Consider the following 26,601-nt stretch of genomic DNA (forward strand, 5'->3'; position numbering starts at 1 on the left):
AGCGAAGCTGGAGCTCGCGTTGCGCGAACGGCAGACGGCAGTCCCCTCCACATTCCACGTCAGTCGAAAGTGGGGTATGTAATATGTATATACGAGTATAGAGAGCCGCGCGGTGTTTCACGGCTGGAAAACACACACACACACCGGACACCGCACGGCCACGGCATACTTACCTCCGCTCTTTTTTCGACGGGGGACACGCACAATGAAAAGCCTCGATTTAGCTAGACTCGCGTGCGCTGTGCCAGACTGTGTGGAAAATCAAATCGCGGGCACGACGAGTTTTGCCGCTCTAACAGCGCACAGTAAATTTTTTTCAAATGACATGCGCTGTTTATCCATCGCTCGCTATTCTCGCAGATATTCAAAAATGGCTCGCTCACGGCTACAAACTTAACGCTGAGAAATTGGGAAAAGCAGAGACAATCGTAAAAAATAAGTATTCGACTTATATATACCAGAGCCAATTTCTGCCTTATCATCAGCCCTCGCGATGCTCGCGGGTTGGCTAGCCTGATGAGGCTCATCTCGTCTCTCCCCGGACTCCGAATGCGAATTTCTGGATGTGCGCGGATGTTCACCGGAAAAACGGCCAAGTCATTTTCAGTTTAACACGATAGCTTGAAGGTAGAGTCTTTTGTTGACGATGGCGCGCTACGACCGAGCTATCACGGTATTCTCTCCGGACGGCCATCTGCTCCAGGTCGAGTATGCCCAGGAAGCCGTGAGGAAGGGATCTACAGCGGTAAGCCTTGATTACTCCTCCTAACCTCTCGCTCTGCTTCGAAACAGCTACATGTACACAAAGTGCTGTCTCGCCTTTTTCTGCTCTGTTGCTGCTCGAGCTTCCTGCCTTCCCCTCTTACCTCGTCAGCCGAATTTTTCACATCTATTACTTATTTCTTCATCTGTTCATCGAAGGTGGGCGTTCGTGGATCGGACGTTGTAGTTCTCGGCGTTGAGAAGAAGTCCGTAGCTAAGCTCCAGGAAGAACGCACTGTGCGCAAAATATGCCTGCTGGACGATCATGTCGTTATGGCATTCGCTGGCCTCACAGCCGATGCAAGAGTATTGATCAACAGAGCACAAATTGAATGTCAAAGTCACAAACTGACGGTGGAAGATCCCGTTACTTTAGAGTACATTACGAGGTTTATGGCAAGTGAGTAGCTCTAGATTCACTCGTTGATTCAGAAAGGAGTAGGCCCTGTCAATATCGTCCAATTATTCTCTCATCTAATTTACAGGTTTGAAACAAAAGTATACGCAAAGTAACGGAAGAAGACCTTTTGGAATTTCTTGTCTCTTAGCTGGCTTTGATTATGACGGTGTACCACACTTGTATCAGACAGAACCATCTGGTATTTACTACGAGTGGAAGGTTCGTATGTGTTTCATCATTCGGATAATTCCTGCTTGTGAATAAAATACTAATTACCATTGAATTTCAGGCCAACGCTACTGGTCGCAATGCCAAAACAGTCAAAGAATTTTTGGAGAAATATTACACTCCTGAAGAAGTCTCTACCGACAAGGGCACAATCAAATTGGCAATTAGAGCACTTCTTGAAGTTGTCCAGTCAGGACAAAAAAATTTGGAAATCGCAGTCATGCGCAGGGGACAACCCATGCAAGTAAGTACAAAAATTAATGGCTTAACTAATTATGCGATTCTTGCCTCTACTGATGCTTTTGCAATTTCCTTTAGATGCTCGATTCTGACACAATTGGAGACTATGTTAATGAAATTGAAAAGGAAAAGGAGGCTGAAGCAGAAAAGAAGAAACAGAAAAAGTGATCAGATTTTTGTTAATCGCGCGGTATAATCATAGATTTTTAATTTTCACTAAAGCTATTATATGAGGGATGAGTGAAGGTGTTTACAACTGTGAGACTTAATACTTTTACTTTGCATCATTGTGAAATGTGTGAACATGCCTGCCGTTACTGATGCAAGCGTGAAAGTAATTTTTTCTATTACAAAATAAACAAAAATGCCTCAACTTACATTTTATAAATAAAAAATGTCCTCTTTTCACCTTGGAGTAACAAATAAAAATCGTTGACACACACATATTCAATGAGATAAAAATTTATTTCATGGCTTTGTAATAAAGTGACTTTACAGACATACTCCAGAATTCACACGTAACAATGCATATCTTGGTATTGCACTTCTCCAATGCAAAAAAGTGATAAAGTGCAATCCTATCTCACTTAATTAATCATCAGAATTTATTAAATTACCTATTCAATAACAATTGGCTAAAGTTCATCTGGTGCACAGTATCGAAGAATTTGTTTTGAAAAAAGATGTGACATTAACGCTTTTTGTCTCTCCTGTCAGTTTCTGCCACCAAATATTCCGGCGATAAGGACCTGCCTCGATGGTTAAATATTTGAAATGAAGGTAGATTGCGCAGTGTTTCCCATGACTTGTTTTCTAGATCCACAACAGCTCTTATTTCTTTGAAGTCACCAGCTATGTGCATTACCCCGTACATAACAGCAAAGAGACTGGCGATGCCTTGTATGATTATCTGTAAAACAAGGTTATTGATTAAAAGTCTGCGTGCTACTATAAAACTTTACCTCTCTTCATGACTCTCATTTACATTTGTCATTATATCAACAATATTCGCGATACGCAGTACATATATTATCAGTCTTTGTATATATTTATAAAAAACGGAGCTGTTATAGTTACGACAGATCATTGTATGAATGCTATTTTCTATGTATGTTATATGAACTATGGTTGATTGAATCTGTCCCGTTCCGCGTTTCTATTTCTTTGAGTAGCACAATATGCGACGTCATGAAGCAGTTTTAAGTTGGCAACAGTTTGCGTACCCCGCGCCGTTTTCGTCGTATATTTCAGTTTGCTTTTTACCTATTCCGAGAAAAGCTCTGCGCCTCTCTGGTCTGAGCGCGGTGCGAGCACGTTGAAGATACCCACTACCGTATCAGTTGCTGTCCGAACGTGGTTAGTGTCGCATACTACTGAATCAGTATCACTGCATTGTGTATTGAATTGATGGTTATTAAGTGGACGTTTTACTGTCATTGTTGTTACTGTCAATGATTTGAAGACATTAATTAAACTGACTCGATAAGATAGAAGTAAGTGCGAGTGGCAGATCGAAAAGCACATGTCAGATTGCATCAACAGCTCGCGTAGACGAGTCTGCATTTTTTTCTATAAAGAAATAACTACAGATTATCAAGTCGAGGCAACAGTGTTTTGTACGAGTATCCGGCAAGAGTTCGCGTATATGAGTTTGCATTGTTTTCCCAGAGGCGAGCGTTCGCGTCAGCAACTTGTCGAGACTAGTGTATGTTTGTTCTGTCGACGACAAATATAGCCGATTTCCCCTTGAAGGCGGTGGTGAACGTGTTACTCGTTCTGCATTGTTTAGGCGCAGTGTAATTTCAATCATCGTACGTACATAATGTCTGACGATAGCGATTTGGACGACAGTCTGAGGGAATTTACTGCCGATTCCAAGAAAAGTTACAAAGAAAGAGAGAAGGGAAGTCAGAGTCAGACTTCTCAGTCTCAAGAAAAATGGTCAGATCAAAAAATAAGGAGGAAATTATTTTTTTCTGAGACGAAAGTAGATCTGTTCAAAAAACAGTTGGAAAAATCGACGAATCAATGTTATCGACGACGCGACGGTAAAAGCAAGTTTGACCTTAAAAATGAAAGTCGCACATCGAGGAATCCACTCATCAAGTTTCGGCATATTCGTTTGGAATGCATCTACGCGAAGGAGTCGGTCCCATTACCACTATCCGAAAAGAAGCGAAAAACATAGTAAGTTGATTTATGAAATAAAAATGTTAATAAAATCTATACGTTCTTAATTGTAAATTATTTTATTGATATTGTTGTAGCACTTCTTCCCTTGGATGTAATGGTCAAATAAAATTGAAATTGTCTGAAGATGGGAGCTGTTACTGTGTTTCAGAAATCGTCCCGCATGACAAACATCCACAAGCAAATGTGAGTAATTAACTTGTTTTTACTGTCAGTTGAATTTTTTTTTTATGATTCATTATGAACAACATTGTATTTCGTAGGCTGCAACTTGTAAACTTTTACCGCAATCTCGTAAATTGAATGCTGAACAAAAAAAATTGGTTAAAGAGACTTTGAAAGTTGATGGAAACAAATTGAAATTAGTTACTAAGTTGAACGAGGAAGGCACCAAAGTAACTTTAAGAGACATTCACAACGTTCGTGCTGAAATGTCTGAAGACCGTCTGGGAAATTCTGTTTCTGCTGTTACCGATGTTTTAACGCAGTTTCGTGAGTCCCTAATGTTATAATAATAATTTTGTTTCTGTTTTTTATTTCCATATCGCATGTTTCAATGCATACAATAATTATGTTATTAATTCAAATTGAAACGTATTTTTCAGACGCTGATTATGAATTTCATGTCAACCAGCACAATGAATTTCAAGTTCTGTACTTTGCCACACCTAATATGAATGCCGTTTTTGAAGCTTGGCCAGAGTTTATCATGACGGATACAACTTACAGCCTAATTAATTTGAATTTTCCCGTTATTCTGATTAATGTTGTTGATGGCAATGGAGCGACTGAAATCGTTGCTGTTGGCATATTGAAGACGGAATCAGAAGAAAATCTTAAATGGTTTTTTGATGTTTTTAAAAAGAAGCATGAAAGTGTGATTGGAAAAATGAAGTCTTGCATGACTGATAAGGACGGTTCTATTAGAAAAGTGTGTTCAGAAGTTTTCCCCGTTTTAATGTTAATTTGCGCGTATCACACTGCCAAAATTTTTAAAGATAAAATTGTATGTGAAAGTATGGAAATAAGTAAAACCGAAAGAGACAACATCTTATCTATTTTGCAGAAAATGATGTATGCTTCCGATGAAAAAGTGTATCTTCAATACTATGAACAATTATTGCAAACTAAAAAAACTAAAGTTATAACTTATTTTGATGACAATTGGCATTGTATAAGAGAGCAGTGGGTTCGCTGTTTCATGATCAATTCTAACTTTTTGAACGATACCAATAATAGAACTGAGTCTATAAATAACAAGATTAAACTTTTTTGTCGAAAGCACAATTTTTTAGCCGATTTTCTCTTAGAATTTTTGCAATTTTTTGTGTACGTTTTTGAGAATGAACGGAATGTAAAAGCTTTACAAAATTTTACAAAGGTTCCTGCTTATATATTAAGCTCTGATCTGCAAAAATATTATTCGCTTGTTACGAAATATGCATTTGACTTCATAGAAAAACAGAATTCTAATGTCTGTTATGTAAAACATTGTACTATGACATCAAATAGCATTTTACTAGTATATAATGCTTTTGATGTTCTTAAACACACTGTCACTTCAAAATCTTGTTCATGTAAAAGTTTCATATCAATGGGTTTACCGTGTAAACATATATTTAAATGCAGAACAATGTTGAATGTAAGTCTTTACGATGAGGATTTAGTGAATGAAAGGTGGACGAAAAAATATTTCTTATCTCATTATCGATTGTTTCAAAGCATTGAACTTCCCATCGTTAAGTCAGTAGTAGTTACAAATAAGGATGTTTCACGCAAATGTACATCGCTTAAGCTCAAGGACTCTGGGAGTTCGAAAATTACCAAAGAAAAGCCAAGTGGCTCTAATAATTCAAAAGACACCGATGATAAAGTCGGTCTTGATCTCTGTATTGAAAATCGTGTACCTGCGGATGCTGTAAAAACTGGTGAAAGTATTGGTGATGTCACTAGTAATACTACAGATAATGCAATGCAAACATCAGTAAATGTTAGTCCAAATAGTATGCAAATTACTGATAGTATTAATAGTCGTTCTAGTTTAAGGAATTGTAATGTTATAGATAAGATCTCTGAATTACCAAACGACAGTTGCAATTGTGTTAATTCAAAAACTACAGTCATTGTTCCTGAAGAGTGTTCAGAACAACGTGACGAGTATGTTATAAAATCTGCGGATATAGCTAGTAAGGTTTCTACTGTTGATAACTCTAAGTCAGTTAGTAAAACTAATGTACATAATGTTGATGAGGCTGTTACCAGTTCTACTAGTGAAGTGAAAGCGAATTCTAAAAGTAATTATTTTGTTTCTCCTCTCAAATGTATTGAAAACATTAGTAATGCCAATGTTGACAATCGTACTATCGCTAATGTATCCGATATTATCATAAGTAAAAATGAACGAAAGCGAGGTAGACCGAAAAAGAAGGCCCTCACTGCCATTGGTTTGCCTAGCAAAAAATCGAAGCAAGTTAATTGTAAAAGTTATCTGGAATTATCAGACAAAGAGAAAGCGATCATAATCTTTCAGTGGATTGTATCACCGGCTATTTTAAAAAAAATCGATATTTCAGTTGTCAAAATTGATGTTGATACCTTAAAGTTAAAAAATGTACCGTGTTGGTTATACAATGAAGAAATCGATATTACGATTCTCCAATCTTACATGACAAACGAAGCATTTAATCTGTTGCAAAATGCAATTACAGCTAATATTGAAAAAGTTAAGTGGATTTGTTTTCTTTGCAAAAGAGATCTAGATGAGAGTCAGAGGAAAGATAGACAGCCAAGCAAATCAACGAATTGCGACCACTGTTTAAAGTGGTATCATTATGAATGCTTGAAGGTACCACCTCTTGATAACGATGACAATTCGACTTATTTTTGCGACAAATGTAGAAATTTATAATATTTTCCTTTTCTTTAATTTTTACTTTTTGTTTTGAAGTGTATTTCATTTACATTATTCAATTTCATTCACATTATCTAATTTTTATTCAAAATAAAGTTTTGAATATTTCAATGACATTTTTGTTTTATGCCCAATTGAACCTCCCCCCTAATCCAACCCTGGTTTTAGTGCGACTGTATTATTCCTTCCCCCCGTTCAACCCTCGTTTTATGTTTAATTCCCCCCCCCCTCCAACCCTGGTTTAATGTGAAACTTAATTATTCCTTCCCCCCGCTCAAGCCTGGTTTTATGTTTAATTGCCCCCCCCCTCCAACCCTGGTTTAATGTGCAACTTAATTATTCCTTCCCCCCGCACAAGCCTGGTTTTATGTTTAATTGCCCCCCCCCTCCAACCCTGGTTTAATGTGCAACTTAATTATTCCTTCCCCCCGCTCAAGCCTGGTTTTATGTTTAATTGCCCCCCCCCCTCCAACCCTGGTTTAATGTGAAACTTAATTATTCCTTCCCCCCGCTCAAGCCTGGTTTTATGTTTAATTGCCCCCCCCCCCTCCAACCCTGGTTTAATGTGAAACTTAATTATTCCTTCCCCCCGCTCAAGCCTGGTTTTATGTTTAATTGCCCCCCCCCCCCCTCCTATCCTGGTTTAATGTGCAACATGGGATGGGAGGACTAAGTGAGAGTGCTACCATTTACGCACCCAGCGGATAGTAAATATCTTATTGTATACTTCAGTGCTACACAATAACTTAACCTATACGTTATACAGTGTTATATGTTCCTACTATTCATTTATTGATTGATAGGTATTAATGTTGTAAACGATGTCAGATTGGTGGTATGACATGAAATTTTATTCATTAAAATTCATGTTGGAGAAATATGGGCAATTTAGTAACAAATTTGGAATGCTGTGTATAGCTCGAGAAGAAAATGTTACCGGAAAAAGAGTTTACTTCATTGCCAGTTTGAATAAGTTTTTGTATCATTATCCAATTATGTCTAACCGGCATTATTACGAGGTATTACTATCATTAATATTTACACCCCTGGAAAAACAATATACTTAAAATCATCAATTTTATTACGTTTTAGATAATTACAGACAAATCTACGATTTACTTCGATCTCGAGTATAATCGATCAGATTCTTTTTTTATCAACGACGAGAAAGGATTCACTCTTTTCATAGAATTATTGAAACAATTTCTTCTGGCTAAGTTTCCTAACATTCAAGCAAATGAAATTTATTATCTAACGCTGGACGCTTCTAATCATAAGAAATTTAGTCGACACGTTATAGTTCGATTAATTAGTAAAAATACGGAATATATACACAATAACAATTTCGATGCCTTGCGTGCTCTTATGCTAGAATTCAGAGACTTTATCATTGGGTTCGTGTTTGGTATAAATTACGATGCAAGTATGTATCGAAATATTGACATTTCAAATGGAAAATATTTACGAAAGTATCAAAAAAACGTCGACATATCAGAGCAAGATCTTTGCTATGATAAATTCGCTTCGGAATATTCAACTAAGAATGCCAAAGAAATTGTAATATTCTTAGCTGATGGTAAGATTATACATGATTAAAATACCTTAGTACATATTCATTCATTATTTTTCTGCATAGTTACTTTGATTTTCATTATTCATTTTTCAGGTTTATTTATTGATTACAAAGTCTATGACAGGAACAGAAACTTTCGGTTGATGGATTCTTCCAAAAAGAATGACGAATCCAGAATATTAAAATTCAAGCCGAATCTGTCAGTTTTACCGTTCAAGAACTTAAAGTCTGATAATGTTTTGCGATTCTCTTTTATATCAAAACCATTTTGCAGTAATAGAAAGTTCATTCGATCAGATATGAAAAATAATAACGCTGATCTCAATGATACTACAATCGTTGCTGTCAAAAAAGCATCATTGTTGAAATTTGTTCCAGATGAATTAACTATTGATCAAACATTAAATTTGCAGAAGGCCTGTAAAACAATTGAATCACTTTCATTTTCAATTACTCAAATATCTAGAGTTTATCATGATATATTTTGTATCAATGTTTTCGAACGTTTTTGTATAATTGAAAAGAAGTTAAACCGAAAAAACCGTGTATATTTTATATACAATATAAATAGTTCCGTTATACGATTTAAGTGTTTTGATTGTGGCAAATCAAAATTTTCAGATATTCCAGTTTCAGAATTGTGAATAGTTTTTAATAAAAGTGATGGGCACTTAATCAAAATAAGCTTTTCAATTGATTCTTTATTACCAACTCAAAAACATCAAAATTCCACATTCCTATTCTACAATCAATTTACTTGATGTACTCGCCCCCTACCGTCGAACGACGGTCGTCGCGAATTTCGTTATCCGGCGACTTTCTACGTTCTTCAACGTGCTCTTAACCTCTCGTACGACAGATTTGTCTGCTATTTTTTTTATTTATACTTGTTTCTCATATTAAACGTTAAAATTCCCGTGTTTTGAGGACAGATTAAATTTTCTTGTATTTTTTACTTGCAATATGCACATATTTTGATAAATTTTACGACAGATTACTATTTTTAATCATCTGTCGTAAGTATAACAAGGGCCTATAAAAAAAGCCTAAAATAAAATTACCCATCACTTACATCTATTGGTAACGTTGTAAATTCTTGCTCTGTTATCCTCAAATAGGAGCGGTCTGTAAACAAACGTCATTTTAATTAGACTTATGCTATGCCTACTCGAAGAATCCGAATTCACGCTAATAGCATCGGTAGCTGACTTCAATCAACAATCACGTACAGTTGAACAACATACAGCTCATCGCATAATAATCATCGAAATCTCAATATCACTCACGTTGAACGGCTGAGTAAGCTGCGTGGAAAATCGAGACGAATCCTAGGAATGTGGCAATTTTGTGTACCGTTTTGGCAGCCATGTTTTTGTATTATTTACAAAATTAACTAGATTCCTAATAACTAGAATAAATAATTCTCAACAATTGGGCAAACAGTTGTTATACATCTGTACGATGCTTATGCGTTTACTCTAGACTCTAGCAGCCTATGGCCTATATGCCATGGTCAGCGATACCGCACAGAACAGACGGTGCTAACATTGCGCCCTCTACATTATACCATACGTCACAGCTAGCTATATAGCGACGTGCAGCCCACCATCTTACGAAGCGCGAATTTTAAAAACAATAGTAGACTGATGCACGCCTTGAGAGTAAAAGAAAAAGTTGTAGTCCACAGAAAGCATAAATTGTCACCTAATGACGATTTATACGTGATATGGGCTGGCCTTCGTCTTTTTTGCTCGATCCCGAATTGCGTAACCTACTATTGCGTTTATTCATTCCAGTTCTAATAATATTGTTTTGTTCTCAAGAGTCCGAAAAATCAAAGAGTGAAAGTAATTAAAGTATTATTCGTTTCGGTTTACCTAGCTGTTTTAAGCGAAGCCTTAAATTGTGCATTGCATTAATGGTAATCGAATCGCGTTCTTTCGTTTTTACATACTATTAACTATAAGTTTTGTAATAGCTATTCCAAAATTGTATTGGTTGGGTGCACACTGCTGGCTGCACATCAGCTTTCGTAGCACCCTCATAATCTGCCAAAACACATGTTAAATTAATGAAATGATTCGAATCACGCGTCAAAACGACATCAGCGCTAACCATCTCTCCAGCTGCAGCTTCGAGGTGTTACGCGAGCCCTATATACGCTCCGTGTTATTTATATTGTTAAATGATACTTATTTTAGTTCCGATGCCGACCACCCCATTTAATTTTACACGTATTTTGTGGCGCCACTCATCGCGTAACACCTCGAATGTAGCGAATAGTGCTTGACTTGATACTTGATTTATTTTTAGAACGCATGCGCGTGGAAAAGTGCATTCATCATATGCGCCGAGCCAATCACCGTACGTACCTATATGGCTATATACAGTAGTTTAGTAAGTATCATTCGCAGTACAGCAGTATAGCAGCTGATGCGAGCAGCGAGTCCAGCTCTGCAGGAGAAGCAAAATGGTGGTTTGGTTTGCGGTTGTGAGAACCTGATGGTATAGTCGCCAGAGTTACGATGAACGGCAGACACTAGTGGTCGTACAATAAAAGAGAAAGTGCAATAATGTGGTTATTTCGGTAGCTAATTCTTCATATTATGAAAATCAAATAGGATTAGTAAGTTGCTGATTTATTGTTTACTTGCATACAAAATATTTACGTCCGAAATAACCTACTTTTCAACAAGCAAATATTAGAAAACAATTTACAATGAAATTCGGCTATATAATTTTGCTTGTTTCCAAATTAAGTAATTAACATATTTCCTGATTTTGACTTATTTGGTTATTCTGCCATTCCAGAGTAACCATTTCTTACGAAATGGATAATGTACCGCTGGACACAGAGCATCAATATTATTGGCAAGCAGATTCTTCGCAAGCTCAAAATTTTCCCTATTATACTAACTCCTCAGTAAGTTATCCTCCCTCTGCTCTTCCTCCTCAGACAGCATACAATGCACCACCTCCTGACTACAACGGTTTTAACTACTCTGTTCCTCCTCCATCATACTTTTCAGTTCCTCTACCAAATTCCAGTGCTGCATATCCTGCTGGAACTGTTACCTACTCCAGCTATGAATATCAAAGTCACACATCAGTTCAAGAAAACAAAGATTATTATACCACTAGTTATGCACATTTACAGTCATCTACTCACAATTACAATAACTGGGATCCAAAGTGTCCATACCAACAAAATTCAAAGACTGATAATACCCAATGGGTAGCCGAAACTTCATCTTGGCTATCCCACACTGCTGTCAATTCCAAGTCACAAAATAGTTCAGCTGACAAGGCTTACGAATCTGTAAGCAATGGCCTACGACGTTCTAAAAGCCCTGATAGTAAATTTCATTCTTCTAAGTTTACAAGTAGGAGAAAATATGATGATTACTCTAACAGATATGGGGACCGAAACAAAGAGAGGAGAAGCTCAAGAGATCGTTTTTACAAGAGAAGAAGCAGAAGTTTAGATAGAAAATCTTATGCTAGCAATAATTCTTATACAAACCATTCATCTGCAAGAAGTGAAAGATCAGAAAGATTGGAAAGACCAGAAAGTAGGTGTCGAAGTCGAAGAAGGTCTATTAGCAGAAGTAGAAGTAAAAGGAGATCAAGATCTCAGGAATCTTATACATCGCTACAGTCGAGTCGCAGTACCAATAATGTAGCCAAGCGTAAGAGTCTTAGTGAAAGAGAAATGTTGTTGGAAAAATATAGACAAAATTATTGTGCTACAAGTGAAGATATTAAAAGAAAGTTGAATGAATTAGAAAGTGATGGAGTACTTGAGAGAAAAATTTGGACAAGAACTGCACCTGCAGATTTATATTACAGTAGAGATGAAAAAAATAATAAGTTGATGAAAGCAACTGGTAAATTGGTTCAACTCTGCGATGATTTCAAAAAAATTCTTATTGATAGAGCATCATCTGCCAGAGAACTTCAAGTACGTATTTTAATTTCTATATTCATATTTTTTAACATTATAGAAATGTAAAAAATTTATATGAATTTTGATTTATCACAGCCTCCATATGAAGCACCTGCCAGGAAAAATAGAGCTAGACTTTGCAGACATAAGTCAGAGGCTTGCAGTAGCTCTTCTTCGGACAGTGATGATTCAGTAGATGAAGATGACAGAACAATGGAAGAATTAATGGCTAAGAAACAGCATCCTCAGAGACTTCATCCAGAAATGTGGTTCAATGATCCAGGAGAGGTAAGAAATAATGATTTTAAAATTTAAACAATTTATTTTAGAACTTTGTAACTAATATCAAAATCTGTTATTTTAGATGAATGATGGGCCATTGTGCAGATGTAGTGCAAAATCAAGGAGGTCTGGTATCAGACATGGAATATATGCTGGTGAAGGGGCAATAGAAAAATGTGATTCTCATACTAATAATGCAGATAAATTGTATCATTATCGTATTACGATTAGTCCGCCAACAAATTTTTTGACCAAGACTCCTACTATTATAAAACATGATGAGCATGAATTCATATTTGAAGGTTTTTCCATGTTCTCACATTTTCCACTAGTGAAATTGCCGACTTGTAAAGTAATTCGTTTTAATATTGAATATACAATTCTTTATATGGAAGAGAAAATGCCGGAAAATTTTACGATACAAGAATTGGATTATTTTCGTAAGTATTTTGAAGCTAAACTAGAACAATTACAAATATTATGTATTAAAAAAATACAATACTAAAATGAAAATGTTTCTACTTTATAGAGGATTATTTATTCAATGAAATTTTAGAACTAGTAGATTTTGACTTACAAGCCGCTCAAGATAAAAAAGGTTGTGCTCAATTTCATTTTATGCCGAGGTTTGTGCGCGATCTGCCTGACAACGGTCAGGAGATCCTTTCAATGAACGAAGTTTTAAGTTACCTTATAAAATGTAGTACATTACTGATCGACCCCGATGAGTTACCGAAGCTAGTTGAGATGCCACAGTTTCAGTGGCAGAATTTCGCTGATGAGGTAAAGGGGATGGTCGTTACTTATCCCGGTAAGAAACCATGTAGTGTTCGGGTCGATCAGCTGGATAGGAATCAAGCTGATCAACCCCCCGGAGTTATTGCCTATCCTGAGATAGTACATTTTGGTATTCGGCCGCCACAACTAAGTTACGCAGGAAATACCGAGTGAGTAGCTAATGAGTTCATTAATTAAACTGATGATAATTATATACTCGTGCATTTAGAATACAACGTTGAAATCCGGAATGAACTTTCAGTTACCAGAGAGCCTGGCGAGACTATGTCAAGTTTCGTCACCTGCTTGCCAACATGCCAAAGCCGTCCTTCGAGGACAAGCGCAAATTGGAGGCGAAGGAGAACAAGCTCCAAGAGTTGCGTACGCAGAGTAAAATGAAGCGAGATGTTACTGTGGACGTAACATCTGAAGGTTTCTATCGCACTGGCATCATGTGCGACATTGTACAGCATGCGATGCTTATTCCCGTTCTTGTCTGTCACCTGCGATTCCACAAGTCACTTGATATGCTGGAGCAAACCCTTGATTACAAATTTAAAAATAGATACCTGCTACAGCTAGGTAAGCCAGAAAAAATTCCAATTGAATAATTTATCTTCTATTTGGCTCATTTTTTATTAAATAAACTATGGTCTTGTCTATCAGCGCTAACACATCCAAGTTATCGAGAGAACTTCGGTACAAATCCGGACCACGCACGTAACTCACTGACAAACTGCGGAATCCGTCAGCCGGAATACGGAGACCGAAGGATTCACTACATGAACACGCGCAAGCGCGGTATCAACACGCTTATCAACATTATGTCTCGCTTTGGAGCAAAAAAGGAAACAGAGTCTTCCATCGCTCACAACGAGAGACTTGAGTTTCTGGGCGACGCCGTCGTTGAGTTTCTCACCTCGATTCATCTCTTTCATATGTTCCCTGATCTAGAAGAAGGAGGCCTTGCGACTTATCGAGCCGCGATTGTTCAAAATCAGCACCTGGCTGTGCTGGCTAAAAAGTTGAATCTAGAACAGTACATGTTATACGCTCATGGCAGTGACCTGTGTCATGATCTAGAGTTACGACACGCTATGGCTAATTGTTTTGAGGCTTTGATGGGTGCACTGTTTCTGGATGGAGGCATCAGAATTGCGGATACTGTTTTTGGTGAAACCCTTTTCAAGAACGAGTCGGACTTGTTAAATATCTGGGTGAATTATCCTAAGCATCCACTGCAGGAACAGGAGCCGACTGGCGACAGACAGTGGATACCCAGCTTTGAACTTCTTCAGGTAAATATACCATTAATTAAATAAATACGTTGAAAATCTAATAACTTAATCGCTATTGTATTTTGCGTATTTTTCAGAAACTGACAAAGTTTGAGGAAGGTATCGGAGTGGAGTTTTCGCATATACGCCTCTTGGCTAGAGCTTTCACAGACCGTAGTATCGGCTACACAAATTTAACTTTAGGTTCTAATCAACGTCTGGAATTCCTTGGCGACACAGTATTACAATTAATAGTATCGGAGTATTTGTACAAATTTTTTCCCGAGCATCATGAAGGTCATCTGTCGGTACGTTGATTTAGATTTTGTTTTATAATCAATAAAAATGATTTCATTGTCGTGTTATTAAACTTGTTTTCATTAACAGCTATTACGTAGTTCTTTGGTTAATAACAAAACCCAAGCAGTCGTATGCGATGACTTGGGTATGACTCAGTATGCTCTTTATGGAAATCCTAAGGCTGAGCTAAAAACGAAGGACAGGGCCGACTTGCTAGAAGCATTTTTAGGAGCACTTTATGTCGACAAGGGCTTGCTCCACTGCCAAGTATTTTGTAACGTGTGTTTCTTCCCTCGCTTGCAAGACTTTATCATGAATCAGGACTGGAATGACCCAAAGAGCAAGCTACAGCAGTGCTGTTTGACTTTGCGAACTATGGACGGTGGGGAACCGGACATACCAGTATACAAGTAAGTGGATGCTGTGTTTTATATTTTTCAAGAAATCTGATTTTACTCTTCATAGCTAACTTTGTAATAATAAATTTAATTCAATCGTCTTTCAGAGTTATCGAGTGTAAGGGCCCAACAAACACGCGCGTTTACACAGTTGCTGTGTATTTTCAAGGAAAGAGATTGGCTAAAGCTTCTGGTCATAGTATTCAAGAAGCTGAGATGAATTCCGCTAAAGAAGCTCTTGAGAAGTCTCAAGGTAAGGACAATATTTTACCTTTTCTTACCTACTATGATGGATTTAATCTTTTGAATATTGTTTCTATAAGTATTCTGGTTTTGGTTGATTTCTCAGATCTCTTTCCTCAACTGGATCATCAAAAGCGTGTGATAGCGAAGAGTATGAAAATGCAGAGCTGGTCTCAAGGCGGACTCAAATTCCGAACAATTCAGTCTTCCAAATTCGACGACAGAAATGAGGATCGGAATTCCGTCCGTCACGAGGATCGTCGGCACGACAGTCGAAACGAGGGACGCCGTCGTGATAATAAATATGAGGATCGCCAACGAGATAACCGACATTCCTCCGACTCAGACAGCGACAGTCACCGTAAACGGCGCAGTCGAAGCCGGGAACGTGTCAAGCGATCTAGTCGCTCCCGTGATCGCTACGATAGCGTTGACCGTCGACTTCGAGACAAGCCCCGTAGCACCAGCTGTAGTAGTAGCAACAGCTGCCACAGTCCTGGCAGATCTGTTAGAAACAAAAGCGCCGAACGGCATTCTAGTTCAGACGATTCTACCTCAAATTGCACCGAGAAAGTAGCAGTCGCACGAGGCGATGAAAATGGTGAAGACAAGGAGTTGAAGCGTGCGAACAGAAAAAGAAGAAGGTCCTCGGTTTTGTCAAACGCAAGCAGCAACGATGCCAGTAGTAGTAACAATGTCTCTGAGACCGATAAGAAATGTCCCTTGCCTTTCTCAGAGAAAAAAATGAAAAGACTTGAGTAAAATAGTCGCGTGATTTATTTTTTTTAGTACAAACGATCGAGTTTACAAGGTGACGATTATTTTCTACGAATCGATTATAATCGTTGAGAGGTTTAGATGAGGAATTATGCTATATTATCAAAATGTTTAAACAACTTAAATTACAACAAGTAAATTCGAATTGAATTATTATTCGTAAAAACGTAGAAGTTAGTCGATTTTATTGCAAAGCTTCTATTTGTACGACATAGACTAACCATCCTCTGCATTATATGACATTTTGCTATGTTGTTTTTCTAAAGCTATAATATTTGTATACATTATTGCTTTGGCATATAGTGTTTTTAATTAGTAGGCTCTTTATGTACTGTAATCTGTCGTACAATAGATAGCAATGGCATTTTTATTGTTGAATTTCTTAATTTGACATTAACATGCACGTAATCTATTATTTTTACTAGGAATCTCTAGTGGTGATACGTGAATGCAGCATTAAAGTGACAAAAAAGTTGGCATTGAATTATGCAAATTCGATCTTTATAAATAACAACTACAATAATGTTAATAAAAAAGTTATATTTAAAATTGTTGAATTTAACATTATTTTACAATTCTTATTTACACTTCATACACTTTCACATATGTGATTATTGTTCAGCTGTTTTTTGAACAAGATGAGCATGCTCCTGATTTAACATAAATGGATTTTCTTGAAGAATTTTACGGCAAAGACTGATGTTGCTCATGATGCTTTGCAAATCCCAGTGTTTTGACAATAAAGAATCTTTTACATGAAACAGGCCAAATTGGGTGCATTGTATTTGACTGCAATATGCTGTACTATGAAGCCTGTAGCCTAATTCAGCAACTATAGCTTTCAAATGTTCATCAGTTTCATTGATTGCTACAATTTCTAAAATCAGAAAAGAAATAGTTTATTAAAATTGTTTACTTGAGCTGATATTTTTGGTCTAAATGTGATGCATACCTAAGGTGAATTCTGGTGGTTTAAAATCAATACATTTGATATTATAGACCATAGGAACTCTGGGATCTGCTGGTCTTATAGGACCTTTTATAGCTAATTCATATGCAGCCTGGGTTTGCATATCTATTCCACAAAGCCTAAAAGATTTTTATATTGTATAAAATAAAAAATTTTAATTCTAGTCCAAGTAGTCACTAGTTTCTTTTTAAAACTTACTCAAACATTTTTTTTTGATGAGAAGCTTGCATTGATGCACACATATTATCAATGTTGAATCTTTTTATTTTCTTCCAAGTTGACTTTTCGACAATTCTTCCTGTTGCAAAATCATTATGCCTTGCCTGACCAAATATGCCTTTTAATTTGTAGAACTTCGTTAACTTTGCATCCTTTAATTTATGAATTAATCTTGTGCCATGATTAACGCCACAAACCATAACTCCTGAGCTCTCTTGAGATACGAAGTTTGCGGAAAAAAGCTTAAAATCTTCAACAACATATCTAGGTCCAACGACTAAGGGATCATCAGCATAACTGTCCCTCACTATCACATCCATTTCTTTGGTTGTTGGCCCCTCAATGGATATATATTTATTTGGAGGTCGTACCTCCATTTGGTTTAAATCTGAAGTTGATGTAAAATAAATAAATATAAATAATATTAATTAATTAGTTATGATAATATTTTCTTGATCATTACCTCTACATAAATTTTGAATGATAGTTTTTCTAACGTTGAGATAATGAATTCCTGGTGGCTTGTACAAGATAAATACTCCATTTAACAGATTCCAAGCTAAGCTTGCATCTTTAGTCCACTTGTTCATAATTTTCTTTAATATAAATTTATAATTTATGTAAACCCAAATAACCTATAACAATTGTTGGCAATAACTTATATTTATGGGATTTTGATTAGTGTCAATGACATTGTTCAGAGTGGTAAAAAAAACAGCTGATCCAACGCTGTCGAACTAAAAAAATCAACTTTGAAAAAACGATTGACCGTCGCGTGGGTGCCTTGAGCTCAGCTAGCCTGAGTTCACAATTTACACATGCTGGATCATACATGGAGATGGATCGATGGATATGAACATTTTAGACGCATGCGCACTAAGTATACGAGCCCGGAGCCAATCACTTGGCTTCACAACATCCAGGCATGATTATTTTTCCCAGAGAGCTGGGAATGAATATAAATATATATATATGTATGTGTGTGTGTGTGTGTGTGTGTAATGTGTAGTCTTAGAAGTGTTTTGGTGCGGTTCACCCGGCAAAGTGTTCGGCAAGGTAATTTGCGTAATAAATACCGAATGACTTTCATATAAAGGTATTGATACACATGACTATAAGGAATTTAAGCGTCTTAAACTCCTCTGTACTGTCTTTAAACTTTGCTGATCGACAGAGTATTTTGATTGTTGATTGCTTATATAGGTTATGATTGAAATTTGTTTTCGAGAATGACTGTTCATATTGCAGTAATTTACGATATTTTTGCTGTTTTAAACTTAACATAACAAATGTAAATTAACGTGTGTTTATAAGACATCGCAATACCTTATATTTATGAGTAAATTAAGAATTGTTTGATTTTATATATACACACACACACACTTACTAGTCCTCATGTTTTTAGCCGTAAATATCAGCAAGCGTAGATTTTCCAAGATGTCTGAAACTTTGAACAAAGTAGAAGAGATTGACATTGATTCAGATGGTGTTTTCAAGTATATTTTAATTGAAGTCAAGGAGAAGGGAAAAAATGATAACGTGAAGAAGATTGTCAGAGGATATGCACGCTGTCATTGGCATGGTAAGTTCAACGATTACGTTGCTTGGTAATGCCTTTCTTTGCTGAAATTATTTTCAAATATCTTAGATTTACAATGGTTAAGTATTGATAAAAGTGTACGTGGTACAGTTTAATAATAATAATAAGAATAATAATTTTTATTGAATTATAGAACTTTTTTTATACAAAACCAAACGTTTAAGAGTACAAATAATTTTAATTTCACAATACTGTATAAATTAGGTTTTAGGAAACGATAAAAATCAAATCTGTTCTTAATATGATCCTAAACTATTTACATATAGTGATTGAATTATACACAGTTTTATTTGTACGTAAGTGATATAAACACTTCATAAAATTTTTGTGTTAAACCGACTAACACTCATGCAAAAATCCAACATTCTTGAATGGCAGTTACAATTTTTTTCACTGATATCTTCAAGCTACCCAATCATACCAATAAAAGCAAACATTGCTAAATTAGTCATATATACATAAATATTTCGTAAATTATGAATTTGTAGAAGTAAATTCCAAAAATGAAGCAGAGTTTGATGTAAAAAATTGAATGTAAAAACTTTGCTCGTAGAAATGATCAGATTTGTGGTCTACGTTGTGAATTGCATATTAGAGCGTGATTCTATTGATTTATTTGAATGTGAATTTTTTTTATTGCACAATTCGATAGTCCATCAGCTGTACAAATTCACGCATTTCGGTCTTGTTGGTTTAATCTGTTTGGAACATTATCTTTAGAAGAGTAAATTGACTTTTTTGTCGTGATTTAGTTTCGGGACATCTGTAAGAACGAAATCCTGTGCGTAACATATTCAGAGGCGAAATTCAGAGGTTAAAAAAATTTATCTTTATTCATGGTTTCGCATACAAACTGTTATGTGCCGTCATTGCATAAGGAAGGTATTGCTTGGAATGAAAAAATTTTCTCTGAGAAACGCTTATATTTCCAATATTTATTTTCATCAACACGTATTAAGCGTATACTGTTCTATAACAAGACTACAACGAAGCTGATTGACAAATAACAAAATGAACGAAATACAATAAGACTCGATTCGAGAAGCTGCTTCAAAATGATTATATTTACAGTTTATGCGCCGAATAAGAAAATAAATGTAAATAACAACAGGAACCCGTATTGTTGCCCGCCGAAATAAAAAGTGAACCCGGTTAATTGACAAGATCAGCGTCAGAAAAAATATTGGTTTTATCATAAGTTTTTCTAGTTCTGAACGTAATTCGTAAAAAACTGTACATTAAGAGTTGAACTCATGAGGGGAATCAAAACGACTACATCCTTCTTATATATTTTTTTGTATTGTATGTTGACACTATTTCATCATCCGAGTCATTTGGTTTCAAAGTCCGTGTGCAAAAGACGAGAACCTTCCTCAAAATAAGCCATCATCAGTTTTGTTTAAGCTTTGTAAAATACGGACGTTCGCTCTCAATTTTCCGAGGCTCCCTCGTTATTCGTCCGCACAGGCGCGTTGTTCGACTTGGGCGCGGACTTTGAAACTAGACGCTCCGCTGCCGCCGGGCTGTTTCATCCGGGCGAGCTTTGCACAACCATCGAGGTATTTTGCGTAACAAGCGCGCGCGCGCGCTTCTCGGACGACAGGTACTCGTTGAGCAGCCCGCGCGAGAGTCATCGCGAGTGCCGCAGCGCGAGCCGTCCAGCAGTCGGGCCGCGCACGAGCGCGATGAGTCCGCTAGGAGGACTAGGAGGCTCGCCGGAAGCAGCACCAGGCCCGCTGAATGCCGAAGCCCCGCTTGCAGCCCCGGCCGGGGCTGTAGGTCCTCGTGGCCAGCGGCAGCGCGAGCTCCCTCGGGCTGCGGGCCTCGCTCACCGACACGGCCCCCGGCAGCTCTTCTCAGGTGGCGGCGGCGGCGGCGGCCTCCTCCTCGAGGCTGCCTCTTCCGCCGGCCTCCTCGGAGCAGTGCTCGATCAGGTCCGCCTCCTTGTTCGTTGTCTGCAGGCTCGTCGTCTCGATGCCGGGGGCCGTGGTCAGCTTGGCGATCGTCGCCAGCGTCGTCGTCGGGACCGGCCGGTTCAGTATCGACAGCCTGTCCAGGCAGAGCTCAGCATCAGTTCTCGGATCTCGAGCAAGTAGTCGAGCAATGAGCGGCATACGTACCCCGGCTGCTCCCCGCCGTCTCCGCCCTCCTCGTCGCTGGTGCTGTCCTTGTCGATGAACGGCAGCGGGTCCTCGCTCGGGTCGTCGACCGTCTCGATCTTGTCGAGGATGCGCGAGCCAGCGCGCAGCGGCGACGACGGCGTGCCGTAGAGCTCCGGGTCCGTGTTGCTGTGCATCAGCGTGAACGGCAGCTTCAGGGACACCACGCCGCCGATCCACTCGCCGATCGGCGACACCACGATCTTCACCTGCGGCGCCGGCGAGCCGATCAATCACCCCCGTCTATATATATATATGTACATATATTGAGCATGATGAAATGTCCACGAAACGCGATACCTTGACGTAGTAGGAGACGTAGATGGCGAAGACGTTCCGGTCCTCGGGCGAGCTGCCCGAGCAGAGGACGGTCGAGGCGAGATTCGCCCCGGACTTGGCGTAGCCCGGGTCGTCCTCCAGAGCGATCCAGTTCTTGGTCGAGCCCTTCTCCGGCCTGAGGATGTAGCTGCGCGTGAGGCTGAAGCCCGGCTCCACGGGGCAGCCCTCGCGCGACGACATCTGCGCCACGATGTTCTTGAACTTGCCGTTGCTGAACATGCACACGTCCACGTGCTGCACTATGTCCGCCTGTGAATTTCAAGAAGGACATTATGTAGCCAAGTTTTTGTCTAGTGCCTGATGCCGTAAGAGCAGAAATCCCAGTACCGCGGCGCTATCCCCCGTGACAGAATTCAGTTTCTCATTCGGCGACTATATTTCAATGTAGCTACACTAGCGCAGTGCAAGTCACATAACAGCGTGCGCGGAGCTCGAATTTAGAGTCATTTGTTTTGGCGCTAAAGTCATCGACTTAGGCACGCTCTCTCGTTCACAGCGTGCGTGGGGAAACCTATCTTGTCGCTGTCATTTGTTTTACATATGTATGATTGCGAAATTGTGTATCATTAGTGCAAGACGTCTTGTTTATAACCTATTGGTACCTAACCGAAAAGTAAACATGAGTGATAACAATTCTTGTGATACAGACGATCCGAAATCGCATACCGCAGTGTGACAATCAAGTAGCATCTACTTCTGGAGCAGAAATTACAGTTGATCAACCCAAAAAATCTGTAACAGTTTCGTTAAAAAGAACCAGATTTGATTCAGAAGGTCGAGATGATGATAATGAACCACACGCTGAGGATGAATTTTATCGATTAACCGAAACACAGCAAGCTACATGTGGTTCACCGTTGAAAAAACGTAGACAAAACAGTGATAAAAAAAGCAAACAATCATTTACTATTGAAAGCATCGACAAAAATATTTCTTTTCATTTTAATAATTCTAATGTTACAATTAATCTACATAATGATCATAAGTAACTACAATGTACGATACACTATATTTGTGTTTTAGTTTAATATTTTTTGATAAAAGATGTAATAATTTTCTATTAAAAATAATTCATTTTTAAATTTACAAAAATATTTAATTTAGTATAATTACACTCGTATATAACGACAATGTGTGATTTAACAAACTTTTTGTATGAATAAGCTTTCACTGGAGCGTGGTCTATTTCGCATTATGAAATAAATTTAATTTGTATAATATACTAATCTAGTATAATGTCGAGCTCCGCGACACTTGTTATGAAAAATAGTATACGCAACTCGTGCGAGAGAAACACGATTTACGCACTCGTGGTAGTTCAGCACGCGTGTTCCCCTCGTACTAGTTGCGTAATGTACTATATCACGTTTCCCGTTTTTTATAAAATAATGACTTTCGTTAATGGAATGAGCACTGCATCAGGCTGATGCTGCAGGGAGATGCTATACACACCTCATTGCACACCCCAATGAATTTTAGCGTCGGAATATTTGTAACGGCAAGTGACTTGTGCGGAACGCACTTAGCGGATTGAGCGCGGATTCGGCTCATTCGAGCATCACCCTATCCGTTTACGCTTTGCTTTGTTTGCAAGAGTTCCCGGATTAATCTGCCCCCCCCCCCCCCCCTTAATGCATACCCGAGCTCTAAAGCCGATTCCCGAGCAAAAAGAGCGCGTTCGCATGGATCCGATTCCACGAGTGAAAAAAGCAGTCCACGCGTCGAAGCGCGCGCGTCACGAGCGAGTACAAGCCTGCAATAGCTAATAGCTCGACGGGCCACCGCAAATGTTTGGATGTTTGTACTAGTCTGCGATTTGCCAAGCCTTCTTGGGCACAGCTTTCCGGCTGGAATTGGGAATCTAGTTTAGTGGCCTTTGTCCCGCGGTTTTCGCTGGAATTCGAGAGAGAAGAAAAACGTAAACGCAGACGTTCCATCGTCGCTGTCACTCGCGAGACGCGTCGACGGGGCTGTTTATGGGAGCGCTAGATGCGCACGGCGCGCGTGAGGGACGATGTACATTTTTTATCGCCTTAACCGGCTCTTATCGTCCGAGCTCCTTTTCCGGGAATCGAGGCGCGAGCGCTGCTTGTTGAAAATTATTAATGACGCTCCGCGCGCCAGTTGAGGAATGAGCTCGTAACTGCACTTGAAAAAAACAAGATTATTCAGAACGTCGGAATGGTATCGCGTATATAGTGTAAGTGGTAACGGCTAGGCACGGTAGGGCGAGCTCTTGTGAAAATGTAATATTTCAAAGGGGGGGGGGGAGCAGTAAAGGAATAAAATATTCACCCCTGCGCTTTCGTTATTTTTTCCTGGCCGTGAGCGTCTCCGATGTTTAATTCAAAGCACAGCGACGCTCTTGAGCGACCGGGACGAGACATCCTTCGACGATAAAACAAACAGTAAAAAGCAGACGTAGCCTGAGTAACGAGACCATGAATTTCTTATAGTTGGCTTTTTATTAGCGCGTGCGAATTGCCGAAAAGCAAACAGGCTCTCCGAGTCTCCGTTATTGTACGACGAAGTACATTTCCGGCAACGGGGGGGGGGGGGGGGGGGGGGAGAGCATGGAAATGACCGCATCGCCGCGCGATGACCCGAGCTGCTGATGCGAGCGGGGCTTTTTAGCTGATTGCCATTCAATTCACGCTGCACTCAATTTTCTGTGTGCGGAGTCGCCGCGATCCTTCAGGAGAGCATTTATTTCGATCTGATGTGCTCGAGCAACGAATGCATCGATCATGCAAAATGGAGACGCAATCTGCTAGAGAGAAGAGGGGAGCAGCTGCATTTTACCTGCTCCCTTTTTTCCTTGCAATGAGAAAAACGCGCGAGAGAATCATTAATTTCAGTCGACCTCTTGCGAGGAAATCCCGTTTCGCGCATTTTCATGTTCAATGCGTCGCTTTCATCTCGCTAATGCACCACAAAGAGCGCCTCTGCGTACTTTTTTCGCGTGAAAATTACGCGCGAGAACTTATTCGTATCGCGCCCGCAAAAGCCTGCCGTTGTCACGGATTAGCCCCGACGAGCGTCGGTGACCTACTCGGCTAGTCAATTATCGCGGGCGCAGTCCCCCGGCTCGAGGGAATTTAGATTGGCGCGAGAAGACGTGGACTCATTTACATGAATCGTAAACTCCGCGCGTCGGCGTCTAACGTGTGCAGCTGCAGCAGCTGGTTGCCGCATCTATCTGTATGAACGTTATCGCCTTAATTCATTCCCCATAGCTTTTTTGCGCTCTCCGAACGAGTCATAGGCAAGCTTGACTTTTTTTAAGGAGAAAAAAGTATTCCCTGAAAGTATAGTATAGGGAGAGCGCTAGGTTTGCTTTAATTGTTGTCGAGAGGGGATTTAATCGAGCTTTTCGAGCAGAATAACGAGACTCGGAGGTCTTACGGGTAAAGAGGTTTATTCGATAAAAAATAAATGCTTTACAAGTGCAATTATTACTAATGCAGAGTTAGTAAGTACGTATTATTCAAAGCTGGAGATTCATTAGCCGCCTGGTTTGCTTCTTTCTAGGTCGAATATTCTCCTTCCAAATGTCGAACTACAATTCACTAACAAATGACACATATAAAAATTAGGCCACAGCTGCGTCGATAGACTGTTTACACAGACTTTTATCGAAACGCAACACGTCTGCTTCGAATTCGGCACTTTTTATCGACCTGCGGGCTCTAGTTTGACAATTTCCCGCATCTCGTTATCAGCCGACTAAGAATGAAAAATTCTAACGGCGTACATTGTAAATATTTGCTTTCACTCTTGGCTTTACGATTCATTCAGGACATTCCAGGACTTTACGCGCAGTCGTCAATACTATTATAGTGTTAATTCGTCTTGAGAATGAAGGCCCACGGAAGTTATCCGGATGCCGTGGCATTGCCCAGCTCCCTGCATCTTCTGACCTCGACTTGTAAACTTCTCAAGAGCCGCATCATCTCCGTCAAGTCCGTCGTATTGACTTTTAAGTATCCATCTTCGTTGCTCTCACTCGACGAACCTGCGAACGATTTATCAGGGGCTTGAGACCATTCATTGCTCGGAAAACTGCTTTAACGCTTTCGGCAATACTCACTCGAGTCGCTGACGTAGTCGTCGAGGAACTTGCCGAAATCCTCACCCCAGCCGAAGGCGTCGCTCTGTCCCAGGGCGAGGACGAGCAGTAGAGCAAAGACCAGAGTCAGCTTCATCGTCGACTACGTTTTCTTCTGTTCCCGCGTGCCGCGTTACTGACTGGCTGCTCGCGCCGTGGCCCGATTATATACCGCGAGCAGGCAGGCTGATAAGAGACGTAAAGACGCAAGGCCGTCCTTCCGCGTTTTTTTCTCTTTTCTCGTCTCTCGCCGCAGTAAACGAAAACAAAAGTGCGCGAGCCATTCGCGTAACCTACATCGCGCAGCTTCGCGCTGCAGAGGAGAAGCAGTGGAGCTAAGGCGGATGAGATAAGGAGCGCGCGGAAGATAATTAATGGTAATCAATGCAAATGCCTGCGTTTTCGCGCTCTTTTTCTTCTTTTCAATTTGTTGCTGCTCGTAAAAATGAAGCGGCGCGCTGGCGGAGGTCGAGCGCTTTATGGACCTCTCGCGAGCAACTATTTGGCATTGTTCGCGGAAGAGCTCGCTTGCGCACGGAGCTGTGCGCATACGTAAATTACGTCGATCTCGCGCATTGCGCAGCGGTAATTTTGCGCAACAGTTGCGCGCAGTAAACAATCGACAACAATAAAACTCGAACGACGATGAGAAGGCCTTGCGGCAGCGGAGTTTTCTAGAATCTTAATGAGCCGCGACGTAAAAGCGTACGGGTGTAAAAGCGTAGCCCAATTTCCTCGCTATATTTTTCTCTCTCGCCGAAATCGTCTGGCCGCGATGAGCCGGCCACGTGCGCCGGGCGCTTTCGGCGAGATTACAACAGACCCGCATCCATTCCACGAGACCGAGGCCTAAAAATAGTGCCTATCGCGCCGGCGCTCGTTCTCTCTTTCTCGCGCAATTT

General features: G+C 39.5%; 8 protein-coding genes across 14 annotated transcripts in view; 5 read left to right on the top strand and 3 right to left on the bottom strand.

The window, feature by feature from the left end:
• Positions 1–66: 66 nt before the first annotated feature.
• LOC100116414 (proteasome subunit alpha type-7-1) lies at positions 67–2,076 on the top strand. Its single transcript, XM_001601375.6, has 5 exons — positions 67–745; positions 922–1,162; positions 1,248–1,381; positions 1,452–1,634; positions 1,709–2,076. The coding sequence occupies exons 1-5, from the start codon at positions 647–649 to the stop codon at positions 1,796–1,798; spliced, it is 747 nt and encodes a 248-aa protein (XP_001601425.1). The 5' UTR covers positions 67–646; the 3' UTR covers positions 1,799–2,076.
• Positions 2,077–9,862, bottom strand: LOC100116378 (membrane magnesium transporter 1). Of its 2 annotated transcripts, none has more exons than XM_001601287.5 (3): positions 9,591–9,862; positions 9,377–9,429; positions 2,077–2,540 (listed from the first exon to the last, which is right to left on the bottom strand). In XM_001601287.5, the coding sequence occupies exons 1-3, from the start codon at positions 9,670–9,672 to the stop codon at positions 2,322–2,324; spliced, it is 354 nt and encodes a 117-aa protein (XP_001601337.1). In that variant the 5' UTR covers positions 9,673–9,862; the 3' UTR covers positions 2,077–2,321. The 2 variants fall into 2 exon arrangements, with proteins under 2 accessions (XP_001601337.1, XP_003424851.1); XM_003424803.4 differs by having other exon boundaries at positions 9,534–9,833.
• Positions 2,764–6,843, top strand: LOC100677856. Its single transcript, XM_031922911.1, has 4 exons — positions 2,764–3,817; positions 3,898–4,006; positions 4,084–4,312; positions 4,426–6,843. Exons 1-4 carry the CDS (start codon positions 3,453–3,455, stop codon positions 6,726–6,728), a joined length of 3,006 nt encoding a protein of 1,001 aa, XP_031778771.1. The 5' UTR covers positions 2,764–3,452; the 3' UTR covers positions 6,729–6,843.
• Positions 7,120–8,982, top strand: LOC107981859. 2 transcript variants are annotated; one of them, XM_031922919.1, is made up of 4 exons: positions 7,120–7,438; positions 7,535–7,750; positions 7,824–8,307; positions 8,398–8,982. In XM_031922919.1, the coding sequence occupies exons 2-4, from the start codon at positions 7,553–7,555 to the stop codon at positions 8,946–8,948; spliced, it is 1,233 nt and encodes a 410-aa protein (XP_031778779.1). In that variant the 5' UTR covers positions 7,120–7,438; positions 7,535–7,552; the 3' UTR covers positions 8,949–8,982. The 2 variants fall into 2 exon arrangements, with proteins under 2 accessions (XP_031778779.1, XP_016844128.1); XM_016988639.2 differs by having other exon boundaries at positions 7,121–7,750.
• Positions 9,863–10,755: 893 nt separating the features above from the next.
• On the top strand, positions 10,756–16,853 carry LOC100117545 (ribonuclease 3). Its single transcript, XM_031922910.2, has 11 exons — positions 10,756–10,930; positions 11,116–12,265; positions 12,347–12,538; positions 12,615–12,972; positions 13,062–13,479; positions 13,572–13,891; positions 13,976–14,607; positions 14,685–14,894; positions 14,974–15,296; positions 15,392–15,537; positions 15,634–16,853. Exons 2-11 carry the CDS (start codon positions 11,135–11,137, stop codon positions 16,287–16,289), a joined length of 4,386 nt encoding a protein of 1,461 aa, XP_031778770.1. The 5' UTR covers positions 10,756–10,930; positions 11,116–11,134; the 3' UTR covers positions 16,290–16,853.
• LOC100117506 (mitochondrial mRNA pseudouridine synthase Trub2) lies at positions 16,825–18,347 on the bottom strand. The gene is made up of 4 exons (XM_001601675.6): positions 17,957–18,347; positions 17,473–17,881; positions 17,257–17,393; positions 16,825–17,181 (listed from the first exon to the last, which is right to left on the bottom strand). The coding sequence occupies exons 1-4, from the start codon at positions 18,081–18,083 to the stop codon at positions 16,916–16,918; spliced, it is 939 nt and encodes a 312-aa protein (XP_001601725.1). The 5' UTR covers positions 18,084–18,347; the 3' UTR covers positions 16,825–16,915.
• Positions 18,348–18,366: 19 nt separating this feature from the next.
• The window catches only part of LOC103316255 (sex-regulated protein janus-A), a 52,103-nt gene continuing 43,868 nt past the window's right edge, over positions 18,367–26,601 (top strand). Inside the window, exons 1-2 of one of the 2 annotated variants that reach the window (XM_008209249.4) lie at positions 18,367–18,549; positions 18,899–19,075. In XM_008209249.4, coding sequence (XP_008207471.1) covers positions 18,495–18,549; positions 18,899–19,075 — 232 coding nt within the window. In that variant the 5' untranslated portion in view covers positions 18,367–18,494. Of the gene's footprint in view, positions 18,590–18,898; positions 19,076–26,601 lie in introns of both variants that reach the window. The other variant, XM_008209255.4, reaches the window with a different exon arrangement.
• LOC100117419 (arrestin homolog) overlaps positions 19,184–26,601 on the bottom strand; it is a 34,962-nt gene continuing 27,544 nt past the window's right edge. For 3 of the 4 annotated variants that reach the window (XM_016982039.3, XM_016982038.3, XM_031922916.2), the window contains 3 exons: positions 21,553–21,840; positions 21,214–21,495; positions 19,184–21,142 (listed from right to left, as the gene is read on the bottom strand). In XM_016982039.3, the coding sequence (XP_016837528.1) occupies positions 20,594–21,142; positions 21,214–21,495; positions 21,553–21,840 (1,119 nt within the window). In that variant the 3' untranslated portion in view covers positions 19,184–20,593. The remainder of the gene's footprint in view (positions 21,143–21,213; positions 21,496–21,552; positions 21,841–26,601) is intronic. The other variant, XM_001601611.6, reaches the window with a different exon arrangement.

The sequence above is a fragment of the Nasonia vitripennis genome, chromosome 2 (assembly GCF_009193385.2).
Source record: "Nasonia vitripennis strain AsymCx chromosome 2, Nvit_psr_1.1, whole genome shotgun sequence".
Classification (NCBI taxonomy): domain Eukaryota; kingdom Metazoa; phylum Arthropoda; class Insecta; order Hymenoptera; family Pteromalidae; genus Nasonia; species Nasonia vitripennis.